General features: G+C 37.8%; 4 protein-coding genes across 5 annotated transcripts in view; 1 reads left to right on the forward strand and 3 right to left on the reverse strand.

Moving 5' to 3' along the window:
- dym (dymeclin) overlaps positions 1 to 9,540 on the reverse strand; it is a 60,197-nt gene extending 50,657 nt beyond the window's left edge. The window contains exons 1-6 of one of the 2 annotated variants that reach the window (XM_035955222.2): positions 9,329 to 9,540; positions 8,204 to 8,404; positions 3,812 to 3,864; positions 3,505 to 3,598; positions 937 to 1,073; positions 64 to 130 (exon numbers count right to left, since the gene is read on the reverse strand). In XM_035955222.2, the coding sequence (XP_035811115.1) occupies positions 64 to 130; positions 937 to 1,073; positions 3,505 to 3,598; positions 3,812 to 3,864; positions 8,204 to 8,343 (491 nt within the window). In that variant the 5' untranslated portion in view covers positions 8,344 to 8,404; positions 9,329 to 9,540. Of the gene's footprint in view, positions 1 to 63; positions 137 to 936; positions 1,074 to 3,504; positions 3,599 to 3,811; positions 3,865 to 8,203; positions 8,405 to 9,328 lie in introns of both variants that reach the window. The other variant, XM_023285585.3, reaches the window with a different exon arrangement.
- Positions 9,541 to 10,824: 1,284 nt separating this feature from the next.
- On the reverse strand, positions 10,825 to 15,271 carry LOC111578680 (UPF0729 protein C18orf32 homolog). Its single transcript, XM_023285596.3, has 3 exons — positions 15,156 to 15,271; positions 11,618 to 11,833; positions 10,825 to 11,185 (listed from the first exon to the last, which is right to left on the reverse strand). The coding sequence occupies exons 2-3, from the start codon at positions 11,795 to 11,797 to the stop codon at positions 11,120 to 11,122; spliced, it is 246 nt and encodes an 81-aa protein (XP_023141364.2). The 5' UTR covers positions 11,798 to 11,833; positions 15,156 to 15,271; the 3' UTR covers positions 10,825 to 11,119.
- On the forward strand, positions 15,241 to 19,817 carry rad1 (RAD1 homolog (S. pombe)). Its single transcript, XM_023285595.3, has 7 exons — positions 15,241 to 15,356; positions 16,229 to 16,430; positions 16,580 to 16,688; positions 16,826 to 16,983; positions 17,251 to 17,351; positions 17,686 to 17,784; positions 18,931 to 19,817. Exons 2-7 carry the CDS (start codon positions 16,236 to 16,238, stop codon positions 19,100 to 19,102), a joined length of 834 nt encoding a protein of 277 aa, XP_023141363.1. The 5' UTR covers positions 15,241 to 15,356; positions 16,229 to 16,235; the 3' UTR covers positions 19,103 to 19,817.
- Positions 19,736 to 22,622, reverse strand: bxdc2 (brix domain containing 2). The gene is made up of 10 exons (XM_023285594.2): positions 22,458 to 22,622; positions 21,991 to 22,102; positions 21,851 to 21,894; positions 21,694 to 21,764; positions 21,530 to 21,579; positions 21,368 to 21,441; positions 21,060 to 21,110; positions 20,724 to 20,825; positions 20,495 to 20,623; positions 19,736 to 20,380 (listed from the first exon to the last, which is right to left on the reverse strand). The coding sequence occupies exons 1-10, from the start codon at positions 22,605 to 22,607 to the stop codon at positions 20,135 to 20,137; spliced, it is 1,029 nt and encodes a 342-aa protein (XP_023141362.2). The 5' UTR covers positions 22,608 to 22,622; the 3' UTR covers positions 19,736 to 20,134.
- Positions 22,623 to 25,623: the final 3,001 nt, after the last annotated feature.

Raw genomic sequence — 25,623 nt, forward strand, 5'->3', positions numbered from 1 at the left:
TTCAATCTCATCTAACACACGTACATTTATACACACTTGTATGCAAACAAAGGAGATACTTACAGCAGGGGCACTTCAACAATCAGGTGAACAAGGTTGGACAACAGCTCCTCAAGGAGGTCTTCGCTCCCTGTTTCTACACAAGGGGTTGAGGGAGTTACTATCTGAGACATATATGGCAGCTCCCTGTTGATTATAGTCAGTCTCTCTTTGCTTTTCCCATCTCCCACTGTACAAATCCCTTTCTCTGTCCCCCTCCCAACCCTCTTCATTTTCATGCTCACTGTAAAGAGGACTAATGAGAGAAATTAGCTAATGGGGATTACAGGGTTTTAAAGCCATATATAATGAATTTAATATTTTCTTCACAATCATAACTGCAAAAGCACAATAAAAAACCAGTGGAAATGAAGTGGTCTATAAGTGTTTATCATTAAATCTCTCTTTTTTTATGCAGTTTGTTCCAGCAGCTTAGGACGACAATTTAAAATTATATAATCAACTAAATTACTATGACCTGACTCCAAATAAGCAGCAGGAAATTGATGTATGGACAAAGCCATTTAAAATTATTTGAATTCAAGTTTATTTAATTAGAGTCAAATTTTCATCACTCTTATGTTATAAACATGCAACCCTTGTTCCTGTATTGCAAAAAAACTCAATTGAAACAAAAAACCTCCAAGGTTGCTTCTCACAAGATTTTCAGTAGACGATGTGGATTTTTGTGCAAAGGTAAAAAAGAGATCCAAATTTTCTCAGAGCACATTCACTGCTATACGGACGGTTGTCTCTCAATGAGTGCAAAGCAATGGATCCTCACTCCAAATCACTTAATGAAACCTTTGAAGTTGAGTACTACATCCAGTTTGTGGCTCTACTACAATCTCCCAGTGACACGCCTTCCTATTGAAAATCATCTGTTACGGAGCTCACCTCCACGGAAGCCTGGTGCCCTCTCCTGGTAGGAGAACTGTAGGTGCAGCTCTTCCTCACTCATCTCCCTGATGAACACCTTGAGCAGGCAGCGGATCATGAACAGTGCATTGTGGGCCTGCCAGATAAACAGCTGACTGTAGAGGAGAAACAAAACAAAGACATCTCATTAAGGATCAGACAGTGCAGTGTCAGAAATAACAGATTTAAAGGGGTCTGCTGCTGGGCAGGGAAATGCTGGCAAAGTGCCATTTGTTTATGTTGTTTATTTACCAAAGACAGCTGGGCCAACCATGTATGCTCTTCAGTATATAATATGTTGTTCAAATGCAAACATTTACTCATATTCAGCTTATAGCTATCTAAGTGTGGCTCTGTATACTTTCGTACAGTCTACAGAGGGTTAAAGTCTATATTAGTCATTCTATTTCAATTCACTGATTGTCCCACACCTGACCATCATCAATTTGACTGATTGTTTTTTGAATATTGATTGAGTTGACCAATCAGTGTACAACATTCAAAGTGATATAACTTGAGAAATACTATAACTAAAGTCCTGAAAAAAATTTTTTCACCCTTGTATATATTGTAAATAAAGCTGCTGTAACAATGTAAATTTCCCCTGGAGTGGGGAGAAATAAAGAACTTTATCTTTATCTTATCTGAAATTTTGTAGACTCATTGATTTGTATGCATATGTTTTTCAATGATAAAACACAGTTATATGAAGGTGTAAATTAGGTCAAAAATGTCAATGTTTCTGTCTGCTCTGATATTCTACCAACCATAAAACCTTAATTCTTCATGCAAAGGGGCTGATTTTTTTGTGTGTGTGTATGATTGGCATCAAAAGAAGCTGTAGAAATGTAGAGTATGGTGCCATCCAGAGACATACTTTATGAGAAATGAAATGAAATGAATTTTATTTGCATTCATGGTTAATATTTGGACAACCACGGAGCAGGTGTAATAGGTGAAACCACTCCATGTGGTCCCCACTGGAAGAGTTATATAACACTGTTACTGGGCTAAAAGAAAAATCCTGGTTTTCCAGCTCAGTGCTTCAAATAATTTTATGAAAATTGGTACCATAAGCAATCACAAAAGCAATTCTTTTTCAAATTTGGTGAACTGAGTTGGAAAGACCTAATGTGTTTTTCTGGAAACAAGATGATAACTGCTCTAATATCTCATTTACACTTGGCATTAACATAAGATCTGTATCTGGAGAAGTAAAAATGAACATTAACACCAGGTATAAATGCATGTGAAATGCATTAGGCACAACAAGCCCACATTTGGAGGTGGCGAGACTCGCACTGTAATCAAATCTTGGGAAAATGTTAATACAATCTGCATGTACAGTGTGGCAAAGACACAAAAAGTCTGCCCAACAACTTGGGAGATCACCTAACTCTGTCTCTTCGTGCTTTCTCAAGTAACGCCCCTCCTTGGCAATGAGAAAGAACTAGAGGTTCGACAGCAGCCTTGCGTCCCTTGACCTGGTATGTTTGGTCATGTTTGTTAACAAGTCAGCCAAAGAGTGGCGTTCAGTGTCTGACCCAGACATTCGACCTTCAGAGAAAGAAACCAGGAAGAAGTTCATTTCCTCACAGCAATTAATGAAGCGTCCGTTTATCACACTGTAATCATTATCCACCACTGATGGCTGCTGATGGAGCAGAATCAGTGGAGTGTACTTGGATTGAGGGTCACATATAAAGTAGCGTCCCTCTGGTCCTCCTTAAAGTATAATGATTTTTTGCAGGTTGACAAGCTTCGTTTGAAATATGCTTCTCCCTCTTTACTACCAGCCAAAATATGAGACAGACACACAAACTTGTGTAACAACACACTTGTCTCTCCTTGTAAAACTCTGAGGTTTAAAATAAAGTGAGTGCTTTCCTTTAAATTCAATACGGCCTTCACTTTGACAACCAGAAGAATGATGAGATACGCTTTGCCTTCACTATAGCAGATAATGATACTACACACAACTTACTGTACAATTATTTATGACAGAAAAAAATAGGGGAAAAGTTGGTGAGAAACAAATGTAGGAGAAAATAAATAACTGGAACCATCCAGTCGAACCACAATGTTTCACAACCACTAAATACCAACACAGGGGTGCCTAATCTGAGCCACAAACTGAGTATTTGCACATCAATTACGCTGCACCAAGAAAACAGAGATTTGTGGGACAAAAAGTGTTATGAAATGTAAGAAAAATAGTAGGGAGTAGATGGGGAGCGATAACTTCAACCTCTAATAGTGTTTAATACAGACTGAAGGGTTCCCACCCGAAGCATTTGGTGACTTGGGCAGAGTCAGTCTCTGTGGAAATGGAGCTTGGCAGTGAGTGCAGAATATCACTGCATAGTTGATGGTTATACCTCAGCAGCTTTCTCATGGGAAAGTGCAACCACTTCAGTGTTTGTCTCCCTTTATAACACAAGGATTCCCTTCCTGTCTGGGATCAAACAATAACTGGCCTGCACACGGTCTATCATTACCCACACAGTTAGTTGAGTTCATTCTCCCCTCTGAGGTTCTCATACTCACTCTTGGCATTCTGTGGAGATTTTCAGCTCTTTGGTTCTTCCCAGGAAAATTCTCACAAGAGCACTAAAGTTTCCTGTTCTGGGATTGTTTTCAACTGGGAAAGAAATGGAGGAGAAAACTTAATTATCAACAGAAATTCAAACTGCAGAAACCTCAGGAACTAATTGTTTGGTACGACATTATTTAAACGAAAACATTTTAATCTGAACACCAGAGAAGTTAATATTCTCTAGGACAACTTGTCTACATTATTGTTCCATAAAAATGATTAAAAAATGCACTTTGTATATTTATATATCCAACGTACTGAGGGTCTTGGCCAAGGGAATGACAGCTTCTTCCAGCAACTTAGAGTCTCCACTGTGAAACAGAAACAAATAGGTGGAAAAGAGAACAGTTATTATTAGATAAACAAGTTAAAACAGACTAGGGCAGCTGATTGCTTGAGTCATCTGCCCTTTTTGCCCTGCTAAAAACTGCAAGATAATATAATAATATCATGAAAACAACTAGTTATTTGCATTTGTTAAAGGTCTGCAGGGGCAAAAAGAGAAATTTCATAAAAATCTGAATGAGACAGGTAGGGACATGTGAAGACATACAGCATCACTTTTTAGCATATGTTCACTGACTCATTAAATCAGTTAGAGGCATTAAACTTAGTTTAAAGTTAATACTAATTGATGCCATATATAGATTTTAATTAGAGTTCAGTGTGGAGTTTGCTTCTTTTCAGCCATCATGTCAAGTGTGTGTGTGTTGTATGTTGCAGGGGAATGAACGTTAGTCATTTTCAAGAATCCCCCCTCTGGGTTTCACTATGATCATAAGCAAAGCATTCTTTCATTAGGTCCTACAAGCCAGAACAGGCTAAACTAGTTGGTTCACATTGAAACTTTGAAGGAATAGTTGAACATTTTGACAAATACATACACTACCATTCAAAAGTTTGGGGTTACTTAGAAATGCCCTTATTTTTGAAAGAAAAGCTGTTTTTTTTTAATGAAGATAACATTAAATGAATCAGAAATCCAGTCTAGACATTGTTAATGTGGTAAATGACTATTCTAGCTGGAAACGGCAGATTTTTAATGGAATATCCACATAGGGGTACAGAGGAACATTTCCAGCAACCATCACTCTTGTGTTCTAATGCTACATTGTGTTAGCTAATGGCGTTCAAAGGCTAATTGATGATTAGAAAACCCTTGCGCATTTATGTTGGCACATGAAAAAAAGTGTGAGCTTTCATGGAAAACATGGAATTATCTGGGTGACCCCAAATTCTTGAACGATAATGCATATTTGCAAGATTTAGATGGGAAAACCATACCACACATATCTATGTGACAAATAAGCAGCTGCAACACTCAGTTTGTGTAATTTAGCAAATGGACAAGAAAAGAGAGAAACTGCTAGCCTGGCTTGATCCAAATATGAAGCCAACTCTGCACCTAATTAGTGTTGATAGTATTTACTACTCATATTGCTATAACATGAAGTGCAAAAACATCAGTTCACTATTTTTCACTGGATCCAACAACTTGCTGGTTGCCTGGTATTTGCTCCTGCTCAAGAACTAGACTAACCAGCTATGAAACTGTGACTTACACTTTGACTTTTGTGTGGATTAAACAAATGCGATGTAAGAAATTACAGGGGCTGTTAATCACATTTTGTTACCTGTAAACAGATACGGAAATCAGCCGATTTTCTAAATCTTTTCCTAGGAAAATCATATCTGATTACTGTGTGAATGCACATATTTTATATGCTGCAAGCACTCAGTGTGTAACAGTAAGTACATTTATTCTTATTGCAGGGAAGACAAAATGCATGGGATTTGGTTTAGGGGTCAATTAATTATTGGTATGCCCGATGATTGGATCAGATATTCAGCAATTTTTCCAATTATCTTTTTTTTAAATAATCGATTCCTGATATTTACATGCATTAATTCAAAGATGTGCTACTTTGGCTCTGTTGTCTCTTAGTGTTGGAGTTTGTGTTATTTTTTTCTGCAAATGCACTGTCTATTCATTTTAACTGTCGGTAATTGGTTTACTTGATTACTAATAACTGATATCAGCATAGGCCTGAAAAAAAACCATATCATTTAGCCCCTAATTCGCTTCAAAACATGCAAAGAGACAATTTCTTTATGCTTAACAATAAAACACAAAGCCATTGAACAGTAACAGAAGTGAAGCCGTTTGTGATGGCCAAACTTATCAGGCTGTTGCAACAATGGGTAGAAAAATGACAGACATAATATGCTGTGACACGTTTATGCCTTAACCAAATGAGTAATACAAGTATTAGTACTATCACACATTACTATTCAGTAACGTGTTCCATTATAACAGACAAGAATTTTAATGGGTTACAGGCAACACTAAACAAAGCAGCCCATATGTCACTGTCTATATCAAAGAAGGGTTTGCTTTGCTGTAAGTGTTAAACAAAAAATAAGAAGAACAACAACAAAAAACACCTGCCGTGTATTTCAGAGAGACATTTTCATTTTACTAGTCAGTGACTCCGTTCTCATGTAGAGCTGCAGTAATGCATTACTGTACAATCCTGGCATTGAATTAATTTTGATTTCAGAGAGCAATACAGCTTGTTTGAAAAAAAAAGATAAGACAGAATGCAGAAATTGTGTAGTTTAATATGATTAATTTGTTGTTTAAGGATACAAAGCTACCTGTTCCCCTTTGACTTGTGATTTAACGGATTACGTCGCCAACTAATTGTTTAACTTCCTTTTCTGTTATTTTCAATTGTCTAAGATGTATTTTTACTCTGTAGCTATCTGATGCTCTCTTATGCACCAGTTAGGTGTTAAGTCATCAAAATGTTTGGTGGTTTTCTCTTAGTGTTTGTCTTTTGGATTGTCTAGTCTTATTGCAAGTATGGATGCAAAATTTTAAGTACTTTCTGTTTCTATTGCTTTATAAATACATTTGAAACGGTCCATCTGTGTAAATATGTACTACCAGCTGCAGTCCAGCTGTAAGAGGAAATCATTTGTCTTTACATCTAAACACTATTTATAAAAGGAACTTAAATTAACGGTTAACTTTTATATCCTTAAACATTCAGGGCAGTAATCCTGTTGAATCATTACTCAGGTGAGCTCTGCAAACATCCTGGTAACAGTTTAATGCTGGATCCTGGGTGGGAATCGTAAAGAACCCTCTCACTGGAGAGACTGCGCTTCAAATGCTTGCTGGTATTGCATGTTCTAACGCATGAGGTGACGCTTGAGGAAATATGTCAAAAATCTGGTAATTTTCTGAAAGTCTTTAGAGGATGCCTTTAAACACACCTGAGGGCTGCACCATGAATCAAGTTTGATAATGGATATCGTGACTGTAGTTCTCAACTTTCTTTGTTACCCCAGGCTTACTCTGTGTCTGTTCACATAAAAGGGGGCATTTGATACTTAATGTAATTCTTCTTCTGCACAAAATTGACTGATTCTTTGCCACCTACTCTAGATTGTTGTAACTGAGACTAAGAGGAATATAAACATTTATTACAGCAAAAAGAGGAATGCTGGTACATAACTGTTAACACATTTATTTAACATTCAGAAAACTCAATGCAGCTGCTTATTTCTAACAATGACTGGTGCACACTGAAGCTCTCCATTTTTTTAATTCATTCATTTAAACATAATATTGAAGCAGTGCACTTAGGTTTGACACTGTATGACTTCAGTTTTGGTCCAAATCAAAGAGAAATTAATGTTACTGAAAATTGTCTGTGACAGAACTCCAAACAGCTAATCAACATTCTAATCTACATTTGATTAAGTGCAGTACCAGCATTGCAAAACAGACTTTGCAGCAAATCAGGACCCAACACATAAACTTATTTATGCAATTTCTGCATCACTAAATAAATGCATGCATGTTCTTGTGTACAGTGTGAGGATACTGTCACTGCATGGCTTCATTCACTGGTATTAGTGACATACAGCTCAGCAGGTATAATGCATTCCCTCAGCTGAGCATCTGTATTGTTCATAGAAAATCATCAGGAAACAAACTGATGAAAGCGAGACACTTCTTACAGCTGACTTAACTCCAAAACTCTGAGCCTAACCTCCTCCACGTTAGCTATCCATTACAAGTTACCATGGTGATCTAGCAGATTAAAAGCGAGCCACCTTCGTGACACTCAACATACATTGACTCAGCGTACCTCACTGACCCACGCATTATAGCACTCCCCACTTCTATGCATCTTTAATGAGACACACTTCTACTAATGCTTCCAAGGTCTACAACTGTGGAGAGTTTACTTATCTCACAAAGGATGTCACCTCCAACTTGTTTACCTTCATTGCTGGCTCTTTGTTTTGTCTTTGTTGGGCATATTAAGATTTAATGTAAAGCTCCAAATACATAGCATTTTCATTATCAGCAGTGTGAAAGCAATGATTGTGAAAGTTTTTTTTAACTTGGAAATAGTTAAGGAAAATCTAATAATGTATTGCTGAATTAAACCAATAAATAAATTAATTAAAATAAGTGTAAAAACATGAATTAAAAGCTCTACTAGTGGCTGGACTCTAACTCCACAGACAAGAGAATGATTGACAGTGGGGTAGTTTGAGAGCACAACTGCAACATTATGGCACATGATGTGACACATTAAACAGAACTGTTCCATGTGAGTGTTTGCTTACCTGCTGGTGGGACTGATGAAAGTGAAGGAGATGAGCTGGTTCCAGAAAGGGTCATTCTCCGATATGGACTCGGTGCCCACCAGAGCCTTGAGACTGGGGTTATCAGACAGGTCACTAACTTGGCTGGTGTTGGCTCCCATCTTTACTGGCTGCACTCAGCCAGACTTCACAGCGTTTTCACCGGGCATATGCCAAATATGCCTGGGGCAAAGGAAATAGTTCAATATTCGGTGACATCACACATAATGAACAAATACACTACAAACTAACTATGTAAACCTGAAGTCATTTCATATGGGTCATCTGGGCTTCACTGTGAGATGAGAAAGCAGCTTCTAATTTACACAAACTTCTATCCAAATTCAAATATGTGTAAAAGAGGGCACCTTTGTATCTTGGGTTTCAAGATGTTACGTGACAATAAACATATTTTCAGCGTCTGTGGTTTTCCCTGTCCATGCAATACAAAAGCAAAATCGCGATTTGTGCAAAATACTTTCCAACACATTGAAGAATGTAAGGTGAAGACCACTACTGGATGACACACAATGAACCAGGACGTGTTTTGTTTTCTTCTACTGACACACCTTTGGCATACAGGAGTAGCAAGTTCAAGTGAACTTAAATACAGTACAAGTACATAGTGGTTTTTCACCACAAGGGATAGTCTGTGCTCCTCCCACAGTAATGATTGATAAATATGAGAGACACAGTGATGCTAATGTCAAGACATACAAGCTACTGAGTCATACTATTCTACATTGTATTTTACGGGTGTGGTAAACTTGCAAGAAAAGTAATCAGTTTCTATATTTAGTGTACTATCTAATGCACCTTTAGCTGTATCTGCTTACAGCATGACTGTACATGTATCTGCTACTCCAGAACACCAACTTGCATGACGTTTGCTAGCCCAAACTGAATTCAACTGCAGGAAATAGCCGGCGTCTCGGCAATTTTCGCAGTCAACAACCTTACACTGAAAGTCCAAAATTAGCATAAAATCACAGCTCGGTAAATTACTGATAGAGGAACGTGTCAGCTCGGCCGTTAGTAAATATCTCACTCTTGAAAAAGCAGCTAACGTTCACTGCTTGTTTGCCATCAGCTGACCGCTCGGCTTACCTGTCATAAATGCTTCTCGCAGTTTCTGAGGCTCTGTCGACTCGCACGACCGCTAACAGGAGACGGTTTTGTTCCACTGAACTGCAGTTTTGTCCACGCTTTTTAACAAACGTAATTTACAAAGGCAAATACTTGCAATTGTGGTGTATTTTTGACAGCTAAGTTTACTCTACAGACTCCTTTCCACCATGTTTTCCACGTCGCCACCCCTTGCGTGATGACGAAAATGTGGGCGTTGATTACGTCTGTGACGTTGCGGCGGAGACCAAATATGCATTTTTACCAAACGTCCAGCAGATGTCATTAAAGTGTGCAATACCGTTTAATTCAATATTCAATTAGTAAATAGATAAGTAAATATTCCTACGAAATTAACAAATATGTCTATGAAATAAACCTTGAATTAAATAAATGCGATATTAGAGAATAATATCCCTCAAATCCTTACGCTTGTCCATTTTTCCTGCTTCTAACACATCAAAATGTTCATTTGCGGTCTAATATATCCACCCCACTAACAGGTGCCATGATGACGAGATAATCAGTGTTATTCACTTGACCTGTCAGTGGTCATAATGTTATGCCTGATCGGTGTATATGAAATGTAAATGTTTTATTTTCATATCATGATCTGATGTGTTTTGTCGCAAAAAGCTATCCAAATTTGTTTTATCATCTGTAATTTATCATAGTATGAGAACGACTCCTTTGGTCATCAAGAGCTTCCAAATACAGTCCTACATATAATCCTGAAGTCAAGTCCTTCTTTGTTGTAACAGGCTTGTATAGCAGCAGTGTGGAATAAAAAATCACAATATCTCTCATATTGAATGTTATTCCTTTCAGTATATAACAAATGTTATTTATTGAAGGTGTAAGCAAAGCGAATATAATTTTTAATCAAGATCAGTCTTTTCAAGTATTGAATCTGATCAATTACTGATGACACAAGTCTGCATAAAGTCTATTGCTTTCAACTTCATCTAATTTGATATTTCAGGTCACTTTAACATGTATTTTTTACATATAAAATAAAGCCACCAAGAGGGAGGGGTGTGTTATCAACTCAGCCCCAGACCAGTTTCTGCATATGAATCAAAAAAATCCCCCCCCCCACCCCTCTCAATTCTACAAATGCATAATCCCTGTTGTAAACCATGAATGCTGTAAATCCTCCTTCTTGTGCATTCAACTGCTTTCAGTCATCAACTGTCCATTCATTTGTCCACAATCATATACTATTGTAAAATATACTGTAGTAGAAAGAGTGATTATGAAAAGATGCACGAGCCCTTGTGTTGTTAAATTATTCACGAGTAGTTGATACAATAGAATGTTGAAAAAGGCTTCAAGTAAAAACCTTTTTTTTGTTCTGAACATCTCAGATATTCAAAAGATAAATGTCATATTCTACAGTTACCAAATACAGGTGGAGAGATTCTTTTATGACTAGTGTAAGTGGCAGCACAATTCTGTATGGGAACAATAAATGAGCATTTATTATTTGAAGGTTTTCTTTTATTCATTCATTAAATTTCAAGTTTGACTTAGAAAAATTATTTCATTGATACTCAATATTCAATACAGCAAATGAATGTGTCAATTAATGATTAACGAAGAAAATATATCAACATTATAAATGGAAAAAATTAAACACAAGCTTTAAACAATTCTGGATGGTTATTAAAACCAATCCATTTGTCGAAGGTTGATAAGTTAATTTATAGTTTCTCTATACTATATGAATAGAATATATACACTGTTTCTGTTGCTTTATAACATTTTGAGCTGTCAATCTGTCTTCTTGTCCGCTGCTATAGTTGATCCATTAGCAGTCGCCACACCGTTGCTCTCAGGCTGAAAAATATGAGAACAAAAATTTCCTTTACAAAGCTGCAGGCAACAACAGTGTCAAAAATGAAAAAGTAGATCAATTGTCTCAGTGGTTCCTGTGCAGTTTTTCTCCTAAAGATATACAGATTTTTAAGCTTTTATACCCAGCATTAGAGCAAGGCAATAAGTGTGAATTTGATATAACAACATTAAGAATAAATTTTAAGATACTATTATTCAGTGTCACAAATATAAAGAAGATTACATCTAATACAGGGTTCCACTATAAAGTATTCCACTCTGTGCATGAATAAAACATAACACAATAAGATCCTATCATAACAGTGCAATTCCATTCATATCCAAATATGACATCAAATCTTTGTTAAACCGCATACAAATAAATAAATGAATAAAATATCATAATGCAACCTTTCATTTTTTTATTTAACTTACCTTGTATGTCCCATTACTCTTTTCACTGACTTTTTGGTCATTAGTCCCAGTCTCCTGGACTGCTTTTTTGGTCCAGAATGTATTAATAATGGGTGAAATGACAGGGTAGAGGATCGGCTCCAGGAACCTTTTGTAGACCCACAACAGGACAGGAATCACAATGCAGGGAATGCACACCATGACTGTGGCTCAGGCAGACTGTCTGATATGAAAAACCTGAAGGAGAGAAAGAAAATACAGAGATTCACCTCTTGTCAAAAACACAAAAACAAGTGTTCCTCCCATTAATGGCAGGGCTGTAACTTCGACAGCCATATATTATGAAGTATTTTAACAGACAATATACGTGACTTAAATGTCAATATGGACATCTGACTTTGAACATTCACCGAGTTCATTCAACTTTAATTTGCACTGAGAGAGCTCAATTTTATTTCATTCTAATTTTAACTCTATTATTTGTTTTAATCTAGTACAGTAAAATTTAGGCAAACATGCTTCTATTTTTTTGAAAAGCATTTTTCCTAACCTACCTCCTTTCCACTCAATATAATTCTGTACTATCTATCTATCTATCTATCTATCTATCTATCTATCTATCTATCTATCTATCTATCTATCTATCTATCTATCTATCTATCTATCTATCTATCTATCTATCGCTGCTAAATGGTTTGCACATCACACTGACTGGATGGTCGCTGTTGGTTTATTGCTTGTTATTCTCCAGTGTTTTAATAAGCTGCTGCTATTGTAGGTGGTTGCTCGGATATGTGTAGGCCAGTAGTTCATAAATGAGCTCCACTGGGTCTCAATGTATTAGCAATACAGGGAGATGAGAAATGCACTGTTGCCAGTAATGATGGGAATATTGAAAAGCACCCATTTGTCCTTAGAAGTAAACATAGGACATTCACTTTACATAAAAGATCTACTAGTCTATGCTGTAGCAGTAACACAAAAACATTGTTAATTTGGACTTGGACTTTGATAAGGCATGATGTGTTAATTCCATGACAGGAGATATGTGATGTTACCTAAAATTAGTTAAATAGCTCAAATATATCGGCATCGGTTGATATTGGAATCGGAAATTGAGAGTGGAACAATATCGGTATATCAGTTATTGGCAAAAAACTCAATATTGGGCACCCCTAGTGTTAACTGTTCAAAGTTTGTAACGACATAAAAACTAATTAGATTCTAAAAAAACAATTAAAACACCTTATAAAACACCTAACAGTTGATGCTAACGTTTATTGTTGTGATTTAATAACCGGCTTTCTTTAAACCAGTATTTTTGTCAATTGTTATGTCATAGAGGCTTTTTTTTTGTTTAATTCATTAGATGCTTGGTCCATAAAAGGTTAAAAAAAATCATGAAAAGGTAGATCAGTCTCCTAAAATGTTTTATTTTGTTGACAAGTGAAAGATATGCAATTTACTGTCATAGAGGAGGAAAGTATCCAGAAAATAATCAAATTTAAAGAGGTGGAATTTGAGAATTAGATTTTTTTTCAAACTGATTAATTTAATATGAAAGTAGTTGGCAATTAATTTAATAGTTAAACAATCCTTCCATCACCAAACAAAGAAGCACCAAGTCTTTCTTTAAAGGCAACATAAGAAGTTCACGTTACAAAACAAATCTATGTGCTGTAGTAGGAACATACAAACAAAAACAAGGTTGAAGGTTTGTGGCAACATAACATCACATCATAAAACTCAATTTTAAGAAAATATTTAATCTAAAATAAAGATTTTTAAGCAACAGCATTTGATAACTTATTTGTTACAACTTCTGAACTGTTTGTCTCTGAATCTATATCTTTAGGATGGTTGAGGGGTATTCCTAGTTTCAACTCATCAATTGTCTGAGACGGAGAAATGTAATTGGCAGCTATTTTGAGTACTGACTATTAGCTAAAGTACCTTTTCAAGTAAAAAAAATACATTTTCAATGACAGCTTTTCACATACTAGCACCTGCTGCTTTCCTTTGTTATGACAGTGAATTCGTGTTGAAACAGTGCACACCATTTTTGAATCTTTATTTATTTTTACAGAATATAGGGTTTCATTTGACAGTGAATTAATTTTAAAATATGGCATGCTATTTTTCTATTTATTTACAATGAATCATTTCAGAAATAATGTCCGTCAACAGTTTTTTTGTTGTTACAGATTAAGGTTTAACCCAGTAATTTACAAATAATCAGATAGTTATTCAATTCTGAAAATATTCGTTGCAACTCTATAACCTCACCATTCAGCAGACCTAACTGCAGTGTAGAAAAATCAGGAGCACACCCTACAGAATTCATGAGTAAGGTAATGTAAACTCGAGCTGTATTTAATTAAGTTTATTTTTCACATTAGTTTAGTAAACATATAATTGTCATTGTACCTTTGTGCTCTTGGGCAGTCAGTTTTCTCTTTTCCTGCATCACAAACCTGGAATACTATACCAAGTGCCATTCGTGAACAACCACATCTTACCTCATTTACTAAACATCTCAAAGCATGGCTATTGGAAAATCAGATCTGCGATCATAACACTTTAAATTTGTTTGTTGTTGATTGGGCTTGTCCCTGAGTACTCTGTGTAATTTGTTTTAAATGTGTAGATGTGGGCTTCGTGCAATATAGTCATGTGTAATAGTGTTTAATGATCATGAGTGATAGTGATAATGGGATATGTGCAATAGTGTTAGAAGGGACATGTATAGGGCAATTATATGTAATGTAGACGGGGATATGTGCAATAGTGAATAAGAGAAATGTGCAATATTATCATGTGCAATAGTGGCAATGGGAAATGTGCAATACAATTATATGTAATAGTGTCAGAGGGATATATGTAGTGGACTCTTACGCTATAGTGACAGAGGGATAAGTGTAGTATAGCAATGGGCAATAATGATAGAGGGATATGTGCAATAGCAACAAAGACATATTTACAATATAATCATGTGTGAACGTTAATTAATTAGTGCTTGGTGGCTAGCCTTGGTCTCCCAGCTTTTGTCTGTTATGTCCACTATGTGTTATCGCTTGTTTGTTTTTCTTTTTTGTATGTCTTTGTTCAGTTATGGTTTTATGTTATTCTTTATCTTTGATCTGCCAATGGGACTTGAGATGGAAATTAGCCATATGGCTACAATCTCTCGTATTTACATGGAAATGTACATTAATACGAACTGTCCCATTTTAAAAATAAATAAATGAATGAATTAGAATTAGTCATCGGGCTAACGATGGCTGTCTCACGGGTGAAATTTTATTTTTCATTACATCCTAACATAGTAAACCTCTTGAGGACGTGTCTGGGAGGATTTCTGCGCTGTTAATTATTTCTCAGTTGTTACATATAATTGTTACTCTTTTTCTCCGACGCCATCAAGCTGCGCTAACGCTAGCTTCCTGCTAGCATCTACCCGGTGGCTGACATGACAGGTATTAAGAACTCTAACAAACCCGCAGACTAAACAATATTTTACTGAACAGCGACAGAATTTAAACATAGTAAATATTCTCACCTCTGTAGATCAGAAAACACCGGTACTGTCTCGTTCTGCCAATGCAGACAGGGGAAACTGTTCTCGTGTTTTCGCACTCTGCTACGAAATCTCTGGAATGTGATCTTCTACTTCCGCAGTAGAAGAAGACGAAAACGGAAGTTGTGACACACCGGGCGCCATTCTTCAAAACATTCGTCCGACTCGCCGAAGTACAACTTTGTAAGTGACAGACACACAATAACAGTCCCTTGAATATTTTTTTTTTTAAAATTTGTGTACCGGGGATTCTAGATAGTACGAAACATGGCCGTGAAATTAGCTGCCCTTTATTTATTTACGTCGTTTTAACTCCGCTTGTGATTCGCTGCCAGACAGTTTAACCTAGCTTAAGATACAAACAGCAGAATGAAAGTTTCTTGAGTGTTCTGTCCATTATTGCACAAATGTTTTTGACCAAAGGTTTCCTCTTCACTTGAATCTCAACATGATTTCCGAGCTGTAATGAAGCAGACTTGCTAGCTAAGGCAATTTATACAGTGGGTCCCCAAGAAGTTTTTCATAGTGGTGTCCAGATGGAGCCACTGGGAATCTTGGAGTGACAAAAGACAAAAAACAATTTCAGATTTTCTGTTACACTGTTGTCACATTGAGGCTACTTGTAATCTGTGTCGGTGTAAGAGTAAAGGAATCACATACTGATGTATTTGGCTTCTCATATTACAGTTAATGTTCATTATCTGATGTGCATAAGCTAATACAGTTAAATTATCATCACACGTGGACAGAATGTTGACATCAAGGTCATCCAATTGCTGTCAGATTAATAAAGAGTGATGCACGTTTAAAAGGGGCTCAAAAATATTTTCAAACTACAGCAACTGTGGTTCAATAAAATGTGTTTTCATTACCATTCACCTACTCTTTGCTACAATTTGGTGGTTATTTTAATGATTACACAGGTCACATTCTAAAACAACGGTGCATATTCATTTATCTTTAAGTATCTGGATTTAGAGCTGCTGTCCTCATGTTTCCGCAGTTACCTTGACCAGTCACAGGTTTTTTGTAAATCCTCGTGTTTTCTGTTTCAGCGCCACAATGCCACTGTCCACCCAGTCTCAGGCTGATGATGAACAATATGTTTTAGTAGCCAGTTTGGATAATGCCCGCAATCTCTCCAACATACTGAAGGCTATCACCTTTAAAGACCATGCCATCTTCACTGCCACACCCAATGGCCTGAAAGTCACTGTGGAGGACTCCAAATGTCTGCAAGCCAATGCCTTCATCCAGGTGGGTTTTACTTGTACTTTTTTTTCAACTGAGCAAACACAGAGAAGGTAAACCACTTCGATCAGCAGAATTTAGATTTCTTACAAATGTAAACATATCCCCTATATAGTAACGCCTGAAAAAATAAAGGTATACTTTTTCCTTTCTAGGCTGAGATCTTCCAAGAGTACACCATAAAGGAAGATTTGGTGGGTTTTCAGATCAACCTCACTGTTCTGCTGGACTGCCTCAATATCTTTGGAGGAAGCACAGTACCAGGTAAAAAAAATAAATAAAGGAAACCGACGTAGAATGGGCAAAAAATCAAACCATATAATCTTTTAGCTGTAGTTGGAATAGTACCAACCTGAGACATGACTCGGGATATTTATTACTTCCCTCATATGATGTTCCAGGAGTATCAACAGCCTTGCGGATGTGCTACAGAGGGTACGGTTACCCTCTGACACTGTTCCTGGAAGAGGCTGGTGTGGTGACTGTTTGCAAGATTAACACACAAGAACCAGAAGAACCAATTGACTTTGAGTTCTGCAGCAACAATGTCACAAACAAGGTTTAAGTTTTATGTCATGAAACTGGAATAATATACGTACACAAAAAATAAGAATGACAAAAACAAATCTAAACATATATAATAATACATATAAAATAATGTGAATCAGTCTCTTTATGTTAATAGAAATACAAGTTTTTTTGGTTAGAATGGTTTCCTTACTTCCCAAATAGATTAGTAATGGACGTATATGACAATATATGCGGTTGTTATAACAACAATCAACATAAATCTTGACTGATTGTTTATCTCTGACTCTTTTCAAAGGTGATCCTACAGTCAGAGAGTCTGAAGGAAGCCTTCTCTGAGCTGGACATGACCAGTGAGGTGCTACAGATCACCATGTCCCCCAGCCAGCCATACTTCAGGTATGCTGTCAAAACTATGCTGCCTGTTCTTACTACAGTGTCTGTTCATAATAACAGTGCTGAAATTCCATTGAACCCCATGAAGAAGGCAGTCACTCTCCTCTCTGTAGCTAAACTGCCAAGTATTTCATACATACTTTCTTAAGCCTTTTTGTTTGATTATAAGTGACAGAAATGAGGTCCAACACAGCATCAGCACATGCTAAATTTAATGAATAGCTGACATTCAGTGCAGTGACCTTCTGCAGGCAATTTGTTGTACTGAAAGATTAGTGAATTCTTCAACTTTAGAAATACTGTCCACAAATGTCAATGATATGTTTTTACTCTTCAGGTTGTCTACATTTGGAAGCTCTGGAAATGCCCATTATGACTATTCAAAAGACTCAGACATGATGGAGCTGTTCCGGTGCACCAAGACACAAACCAACAGGTAAGCATACAATCACAAAAAGTTTGCATCATTAAGATGAAAGAGAAATAGACTGCCACGTCCCAGAGGTGGACTAGGAGAACTGGATACGGTAACACAGTGACCTAAAGATAAGAGTGACAGACACAAAGTAGTAGATGAATTTGTGGTATTTATATTCCAACACTTGCTTATAGGCTTCAACTTGTGATAAATAGGTGGTAGATACACTCAACCTGACCTTGATGCACTCTTTTCACAATACTACTCTACAGTGCTGTTTGGAGCTGTATTTCACAGTTCCCAGCAGCACACTTGTCCCCCTGTAAAGCTCCTGTTCAGTTTCAAGTATTTTCCTCTTTTTTGTTATTTCTGTGTTTTTTAAAAATACTTTCATTTGTACTTTTTTGGTCCATTATCCGACCACACACCATGAAGACCAAAGTTTTCGAGTTTGCTCTGGTCTTTGTATTTTTTCTTATTTACATTGTATATATCATGTATATATGTTGTCTTTAATTTATAGATGTGTTCTCTTGATTTTTCTGTCACTGTTTCTGTGACATTGCAAATTTCCCCTTGTGGGACTGATAAAGGATATTCTATTCTAACTGGGTTTGGGACCGACCATCATCAGCAGACATGAAGTTTAGGACATGTTGGATTCTGATGAATATTTTTAAATTCCTTTTTAAAAATTGTCCAAACTTATGAGAAAACATCTGCATTTTCTAAAGGATACTCATGAGATCAATATTGCAAATGTGGCCCAGTCAACAAGTTCACTTGCAGTGCAGCCATGAACTTTTTGCCTCCCTTGAGACTTGTTTCCTAAAAAAAACTGTCAACAACTGATAATTATATTTAAAATGTTGTTGTGCTATACTACCACTACTTTTGTATTAGACCTTTTTGACAGAAGACATCCGATTTGTCATGGCAGGAAAAGCTCAGATAATAACATGAACAGTCACTCTGTTATATCAGCATGACTGGGAACTGGCAAACCTCCACAACATGCAGCCATTAGTTATTTATACCTGTCTTTTCTACAATTTCATGTCAACATGTCTGCTGCAAAAACACTGAGGAATACTCTTAATGTGTTTGTAATCAGTTCTATTAAAGCTCCACATTCTGATTGGTCCTCTCTGTAAACTTTGACAGATACAAGATGTCTCTACTGAAACCATCCACCAAAGCCTTGGCTTTGTCCTGCAAAGTCTCCGTAAGGACAGACAGCAGGGGTTTCCTCTCTCTGCAGTACCTGGTCAGAAATGATGATGGACAGATCTGCTTCGTAGAATATTACTGCTGTCCTGATGAGGAGGTGGACTGAAGACAGCCAGTGAGATTGGACTTTAAATAAGCACCTTAACATCAGTGGTGACTGAGCATGATAACGAGAAGACAAACTCTGCCAGAGGCGCAGTGCTACCAGTGAATGGAAGCTGAAGAAAAACAGCTGGACTTGTGGGTATGATGGACACAGAGGGAAAGGTAGTGACTTTTGCAAAATCAACTGGTTGACTATTTGCCAAGATAATGAATCGTTTTTGATCTTGTTGTTTATTTGTGTGTAGTTAGACCACTATCAGTCTCCTAAATTTCTCAGTTTCATTAACTTGGATATGGAAAATGTCTGTATGGTTACAGTGTTGTTTGTTACTATGGAGACCAGGTTATTTTAAGTCAATGTATGAAAAGTTTTCAGTGACTTAAACTACACAGTTAACAGCGTAATTGGCCATGATTTCTCTGTGCAGTACATTTTTGATCTCATCCTTTTGACATCTGGAGTGAACTGGTTGACAGCAGATAAATAAGACATGACACACTCAGACAGTTTACTCAAGGTGCCTCGTGAAGCTTGTTAGCAGTAAGTTTCCACTCCACAGTCCCTCGTGTTGGAAATGTACACTGACATCTTTCAGCGCCCTTTGTTTGGAACATATATCACATGATACTGACACCAAGTTCAAGCTGTTTTATTTCCATGACATAGAAAACAACTGTACACACTAAAATTCAATAAAGAAGTTTTTTTGATGGAATATTTATAAAAAAGGATGGGCAACTTTTGTTTGCAGTATTGTAGCATCTTAAATCTACAATCTGCACAGTCCTCATGTTGAGGGAAAAGAATGTCAGTCCACAAATTACATCACGCAATGCAACGTGCAGAATTAAGATTTTCTCTGGGACTATTAAGTATGTTGTAGTTAAATGACAGTTGTACTGTAACCTAACAAAACTCATAATATTGGACTTCTGACCTGACTGCACTGTTGCATTTCCACATTTTTTTTACAGATAATATTGAATCATGGCAGCAGTAAGTCATTCACGCAGCTTATTCCAGTCCATCCAGTTACCTGCGCGCCATCTGCATCCTTTGTCTTTTGAAAGCTTTCTGTTTTTTCTTCACCACTTTTGGCTCGGGTGCTTCTGTCTGGATGTGAACAGGCTTCTCCTCTGCTGGTGTGAGGAAGACGTCAGCTGTAACGTCTTTTACCAAATCCTCCTTCACTTCGGCCTTCTTCAGTTTGTGCATTTCCTTCACCATCTGCTTTTCACGCACTTTGGCTGCTGCTGCCAGTCGGATCTGTCGTCGGTGCTGTAGACAAAGAGAACATGACAAAAATAAATGTATAATGTCTCAGGCATATTAAATTTGAACCATTAGCATCATATGATTACAAATTTAAACTAGCAAGCACGGGTTTTTCACCATATTAGGAGACTGGAAGTCTGGATTTTCATAAAGTGTTGGCCCTCCAAAGCTCCCCTGGAAGATCTTGATGAGGTTGAGAACAAAACGAGGCCCGATCTCCACTATTGAGGCGTCCTCCTCAATTATCTGAGCATGGAAAGAGTAGCAAATACTAAATTCCAGATCCCCCAAAAACAGAACAAACATGTTTTCTTGGAACTCATATTGAAGTGTAGTGAAATCTCACCTGGTAGTTTCTAAACCATATTCTGTTGTCTGCAATGCTGAATGTGAAGACGTGGTCCACAAAAGGCTGACTCTTAGGATGGTAGCGTGGAGTGGAAAAAGTCTATAACAAGAAAAATTAATGATTATTTCCTTGGAATTAGAAAGACATGTTTAAGGTAAAGCCAAAGCTGTGTCTATACAATTATCACTTATACTAATATACTTAAGGTAATATTGGTCTTAACATTTTCCAGCTAAATTTGGACAGAAGACATCCTTTCTTAGGCTGCTACAAAAGGTACCATCAGTATTTATGTTTGCACCATGACAGGGATCTTGTGTAATGAAAACACACCTGGATGAAGAGCTCTTTCAGTAAAGCATAGTGGGGCTCCTTATCAAATTTCTGAGAGATGAAAAAAATAACAGAAAAATTTTAGGTCAAACAGTTTTCTTGCACTGGTTTATTGCCTTTAAATGTACATAAAGGCATGTTCTCTGCAAAAAAAAAGCTAACCTGGTCATCACTCAGATCACAGACTCATTATGTGCATATTACTGCAAATACCTGGTCAAAACATTGTCTTTACAACAAAATCTCACTATACTCGATAAACTGACAGCAAATCTTTGCTTATTTCATTCATGGCCAGAGCTACTTACAGGATCAAACGAGAGCAGCGGTCTGGATCCTTTGAGGCAGTTTCCTGTCATTTTGAGTTCAGCCAGTGTATGAACTGTGGACGTAACATTAAAATAAGTTAATTTTTTCCCACTGGATGAAAAATGTCTACTGCACTAGATTATTGTAGAAAAGTAACTTACTGTTCTGAACCAGAAACTTCGCAGAAGGCCCGTGAGGGGAGTTTGAAATCCTGAAAGGCAAAAATATTGTTGAATTTAGAAAAAAATCTAAAGGAACATTTGCTTTTCAACAGTAACTCAGTCGGTTAAACATCCAGACAGCTTAGGAAAGACCAAATATTCACCACATATAGAGGTCCTGCTTCTTCTTGGCCTCGAAGAAGAGGCATTTGTTGCAGTTTTTGATTTCACACACCTGCAAAACAATGCTGATCTTAAGCTCTGCTACGTAAATGCATGTGATTATATAAGAACAGAATGTACACAAAACAACAGACTCACCTCATTAACAACAAACAACTTGTCCTTCCTGTCCATTTTGGTATCTAGGCAGAGGATGGTATTATTATTTCATCTCTCAGCATAACATACAACAAGTAACAAACATACTTATTTGAAAGAATGAGGTGCATGACACAAACCTTCTTTTGAATGAGGCATCATTGTTTTTAGGTCTTTCATCAAATGTCTTGTTCTGAAGTTGATCCCTCTGGAGGAGAAAATGAGAACCCTTTCCTTGTTGGTCCATTTGCCCTGTTCAAAAGAGTTTATCTCATTCAATTTCATGACAATACATCGAAACATGCGCATTGTGTAGTTAAAAGCATTTTCCGGTTTATCTAGATGGAATTCTTAATAACACTCAGCCAATCAAACTTTACGTCAAGTCTCAGAGATATATCATACTGAGAATGATGAGATCTCTGTAAAATACTGCACATTAAAATGCAGCTCTCAGTGTATTTGTTGTAGCTACACTGTGTGAACTGTTCAGTATAACAAAGATAATGTTTAAAGTAAAGAAGATATACCCCCGGCGTGTTTAGGAACTGAGGTTAGCTACCTGGCTAACTAATTTCAGTGGTTGTTATTAGGATCAAACACTCACCTTAGACACCGGCGGCGGGATTGTAACTTCATTTCTATTCTCCTCTACAGCTTCGTTGGGTGCGTCGTCTGCATTTGCCACAAATTTTGCCTTTTTTGCCTTTTTATCAGCAGGACGCTGTCCTCCACGTTTTCTCTTGAATGCCGACATGTTTGTACGCGGACACAAAATCTCGCGTGACCTGAAGCCAAACAACACACGTGCGGGCAGAGCGGAGACAGAGACCCCTGGTGGTGGGAGGTGGAACTGCAGCGCTGCATCAACAGGTAGTGATGGTCCTCTGATACCCGAGGCTTCGACACATGCGCTGTAGCTCATGAAGCAAACGTATCGAGCCACTGTGCCGAGGCGTGGTTTGGTCACGTGACTCGTGACGTTTGAATCACTTCAGTGACGTTTGAAGCACGCAACTGCTTCGATTCACCTGATTGGTTCGGTTTGTTATGTGAATCACTCAGCGGGATCGAGTGTTCCGGGATAGGAGATCCCTATTTAGTGTTGTTCATTAGGGTCCGAGCACCACGAAGTGGTGCGAGGAACCTATTGAAACCCTAGGAATTATTAGGGTCCGAGCACCGAATGGTGCGAAGACCCTATTGGAATGCAAGGAATTATTAGGGTCCGAGCACCGACGGTGCGAAGACCCTATTGGAATGCAAGGAACTATTAGGGTCCGAGCACCACGAAGTGGTGCGAGGAACCTATTGAAACCCTAGGAATTATTAGGGTCCGAGCACCGAATGGTGCGAAGACCCTATCGGAATGCAAGGAATTATTTATTATTATTAGACCCTATTGGAATGCAAGGAATTATTAGGGTCCGAGCACCGAATGGTGCGAAGACCCTATTGAAACCCTTGGGTTTATTATTAGGGTCCGAGCACCGACTGGTGCGAAGACCCTATTGGAATGCAATGAATTATTTATTATTATTATTATTATTATTATTATTATTATTAGGGTCCGAGCACCGACGGTGCGGAGGACCCTATTGGAATGCAAGGAATTATTTATTATTATTATTATTATTATTATTATTATTATTATTATTATTATTATTATTATTATTATTATTATTCTTTGCCCGCCAGGAAATCGCCATTTTTGGCGGCCTTATCATACCCCAAAACGCGTCAAACTTGGCATGCTCATCAGGACTGGCGAAAAATTTGATATTTTATGGGAGTTGCGCATGTGTGTGGAAAAATGGCTCCATAGCGCCCCCTGGAAAATTGAAAATTTGGTCATTAGGCCAACTTGCACGACGTTTCACCTACAGCTACAAAATTTTGTAGGTATATTCAGCACATCAGGAAACCCAAAAAAGTCAATCATGGCCACGCCCGAAACCCAACAGGAAGTCGGCCATCTTGTATTAGCTGTAAATTTTTTAAAATTAATAACTCATCGGGGATAAGTCCGAGAGGCCTCAAATTTGGCCAATATATGCAAACACGCGACCTGATGAAAAGTTATCAAAATGTTTATCTCATTTCAAAGGGCGTGGCCATGGCGACTTCCAACAAAATGGATCCTTCGCCATGAAACAGGAAGTGGTGTCTAACTCTGCTGTACATGCTCCAATCTGCCTGAAATTTTACATGTGATCGGAGTCCGGCCCTGACAACATCCATGTGGTTATATGCATTGACAGTCATAGCGCCACCTTGTGGTAGCAGGAAATTGACATTTGTTACATTTTGAGGTACTATTCTTACCAGGTTGATCAGATTCACCTCAAATTTGGTGACATAAGCCAGAACACATTGATGATGATCCCCAGAGAAAATGGAGGCTCGTCATCAAAGGGCGTGTCTGTGGCGGCGTGGCGAATTTCGATTTCTCACCATGAAAATTGAATTATTTATATCTCAGCTGTACATGGTCCAATCTGGACCAAACTTGATATGGTGGACACCAGTCCGGGTCTGAACACATCCACATTCATGAATTTAGAAATACTCATAGCGCCACCTATTGGCAAGAGGAAGTATTTGTCATTACATTTGCACCTACTATTGCCAGAAACTTTGTTATATCATCTTGAAAATTGGTCAGCTCAGTGGTCACCCCTAGACGATGCCTCGGTGTGAAGATGTTGACAATTCGTAAAACACTGTTGCCGTGGCAACGCATAGTTGCCGTAATAAACAAAGTACTTTTTGACAGGTTAAAAATGCTCAAATGCTCGCCAAAATTACCACACATATCTGGACCAGCAACCCATTTCATATTTAAGGGAAACTGCACATGTGTATGGCAAAATGGCTCCATAGCGCCACCTGGAAAATTTCAAACAGTTACTACGGCCAGTACGTGTCACCTAGAATTATGAAACTTGGTAGGCATATGTAACTCGTCAAGACACACAAAAATGTAATTGACACCCATGCTCAAAACCCAACAGGAAGTCGGCCATTTTGAATTATATGTCATATGTTTTGACGATATTGGGTCATTTTTGTACATTTTCAAAAGCTATAAACTCAAACAGGGTAACACCAAGAGAGCTGAAATTCGGCCAGGATTTACTCCAGGCATGGGTGATCAAAAGTTATCAAAATGCTCACCTTAAGTCTGAGGGCGTGGCCATGGCAGCCTCCTGAATTTTGGTGCTTCGCCATGAAACATCAACTGCTGTGTAACTGCCCTAAACATGCTCCAATCTACCTCAAACTTTACATGTATGATCAGAGTCCAGTCCTGATCACATCCATAGGCCGACATGCACTCTCGGTCGCAGCGCCACCTGGTGGACGTGCGTGGATTCGCCGACCAGCAAGGATGCGATGACCCGTCCAACGCTGCTTGCAGCTTTAATTTTTAACTTGAGTTTTGACTCGACAGTTTTTGTCAGGAGGTTGGACTTTAGGCTTTGTGCTGGAGGGTTGAACCCTGATTTTCAAGATTTTCAAAGTGTACAGACCTCTTGAGTCCTGAGGAGATGAGCTTTCACACAGTGTGAGGGCTGAAATTTTCGAAGTTTCACAGTAGTTGTCTGTAAACTAGAACCTTCAGATAGTCCAAGGACTCGTGTCTTCTATGTCCATGTGTAGTTGTCTGTTAGTTTGAAATGTCAGATAGTGTGAGGACTGAAATGTGCAAAGTGTCTTAGTACTTCTCTGTTAGTTAGAAATTTGTGTTTAATCGAAGCCTTAAAAGTTGT

Source organism: Amphiprion ocellaris, chromosome 17 (genome assembly GCF_022539595.1).
Source record: "Amphiprion ocellaris isolate individual 3 ecotype Okinawa chromosome 17, ASM2253959v1, whole genome shotgun sequence".
NCBI classification, from domain to species: domain Eukaryota; kingdom Metazoa; phylum Chordata; class Actinopteri; family Pomacentridae; genus Amphiprion; species Amphiprion ocellaris.

Bases quoted from the DNA above. Each gene is read 5' to 3' on its own strand.
- LOC111578680 (XM_023285596.3), bottom strand. From the start codon at position 11,797: ATGGTGTGCATTCCCTGCATTGTGATTCCTGTCCTGTTGTGGGTCTAC. The intron at 11,186-11,617 runs GTAAGTTAAATA...CATATTTTTCAG, and splicing joins AGAGTAATGGGACATACAAG to CCTGAGAGCAACGGTGTGGC.
- rad1 (XM_023285595.3), top strand. From the start codon at position 16,236: ATGCCACTGTCCACCCAGTCTCAGGCTGATGATGAACAATATGTTTTA. The intron at 16,431-16,579 runs GTGGGTTTTACT...TTTCCTTTCTAG, and splicing joins AAGCCAATGCCTTCATCCAG to GCTGAGATCTTCCAAGAGTA. The intron at 16,984-17,250 runs GTTTAAGTTTTA...CTCTTTTCAAAG, and splicing joins GCAACAATGTCACAAACAAG to GTGATCCTACAGTCAGAGAG.
- bxdc2 (XM_023285594.2), bottom strand. From the start codon at position 22,607: ATGTCGGCATTCAAGAGAAAACGTGGAGGACAGCGTCCTGCTGATAAA. The intron at 21,765-21,850 runs GTGAGTCTGTTG...ATTGTTTTGCAG, and splicing joins AGTTGTTTGTTGTTAATGAG to GTGTGTGAAATCAAAAACTG. The intron at 20,381-20,494 runs GTGAAAAACCCG...CTTTGTCTACAG, and splicing joins ACTTCCAGTCTCCTAATATG to CACCGACGACAGATCCGACT.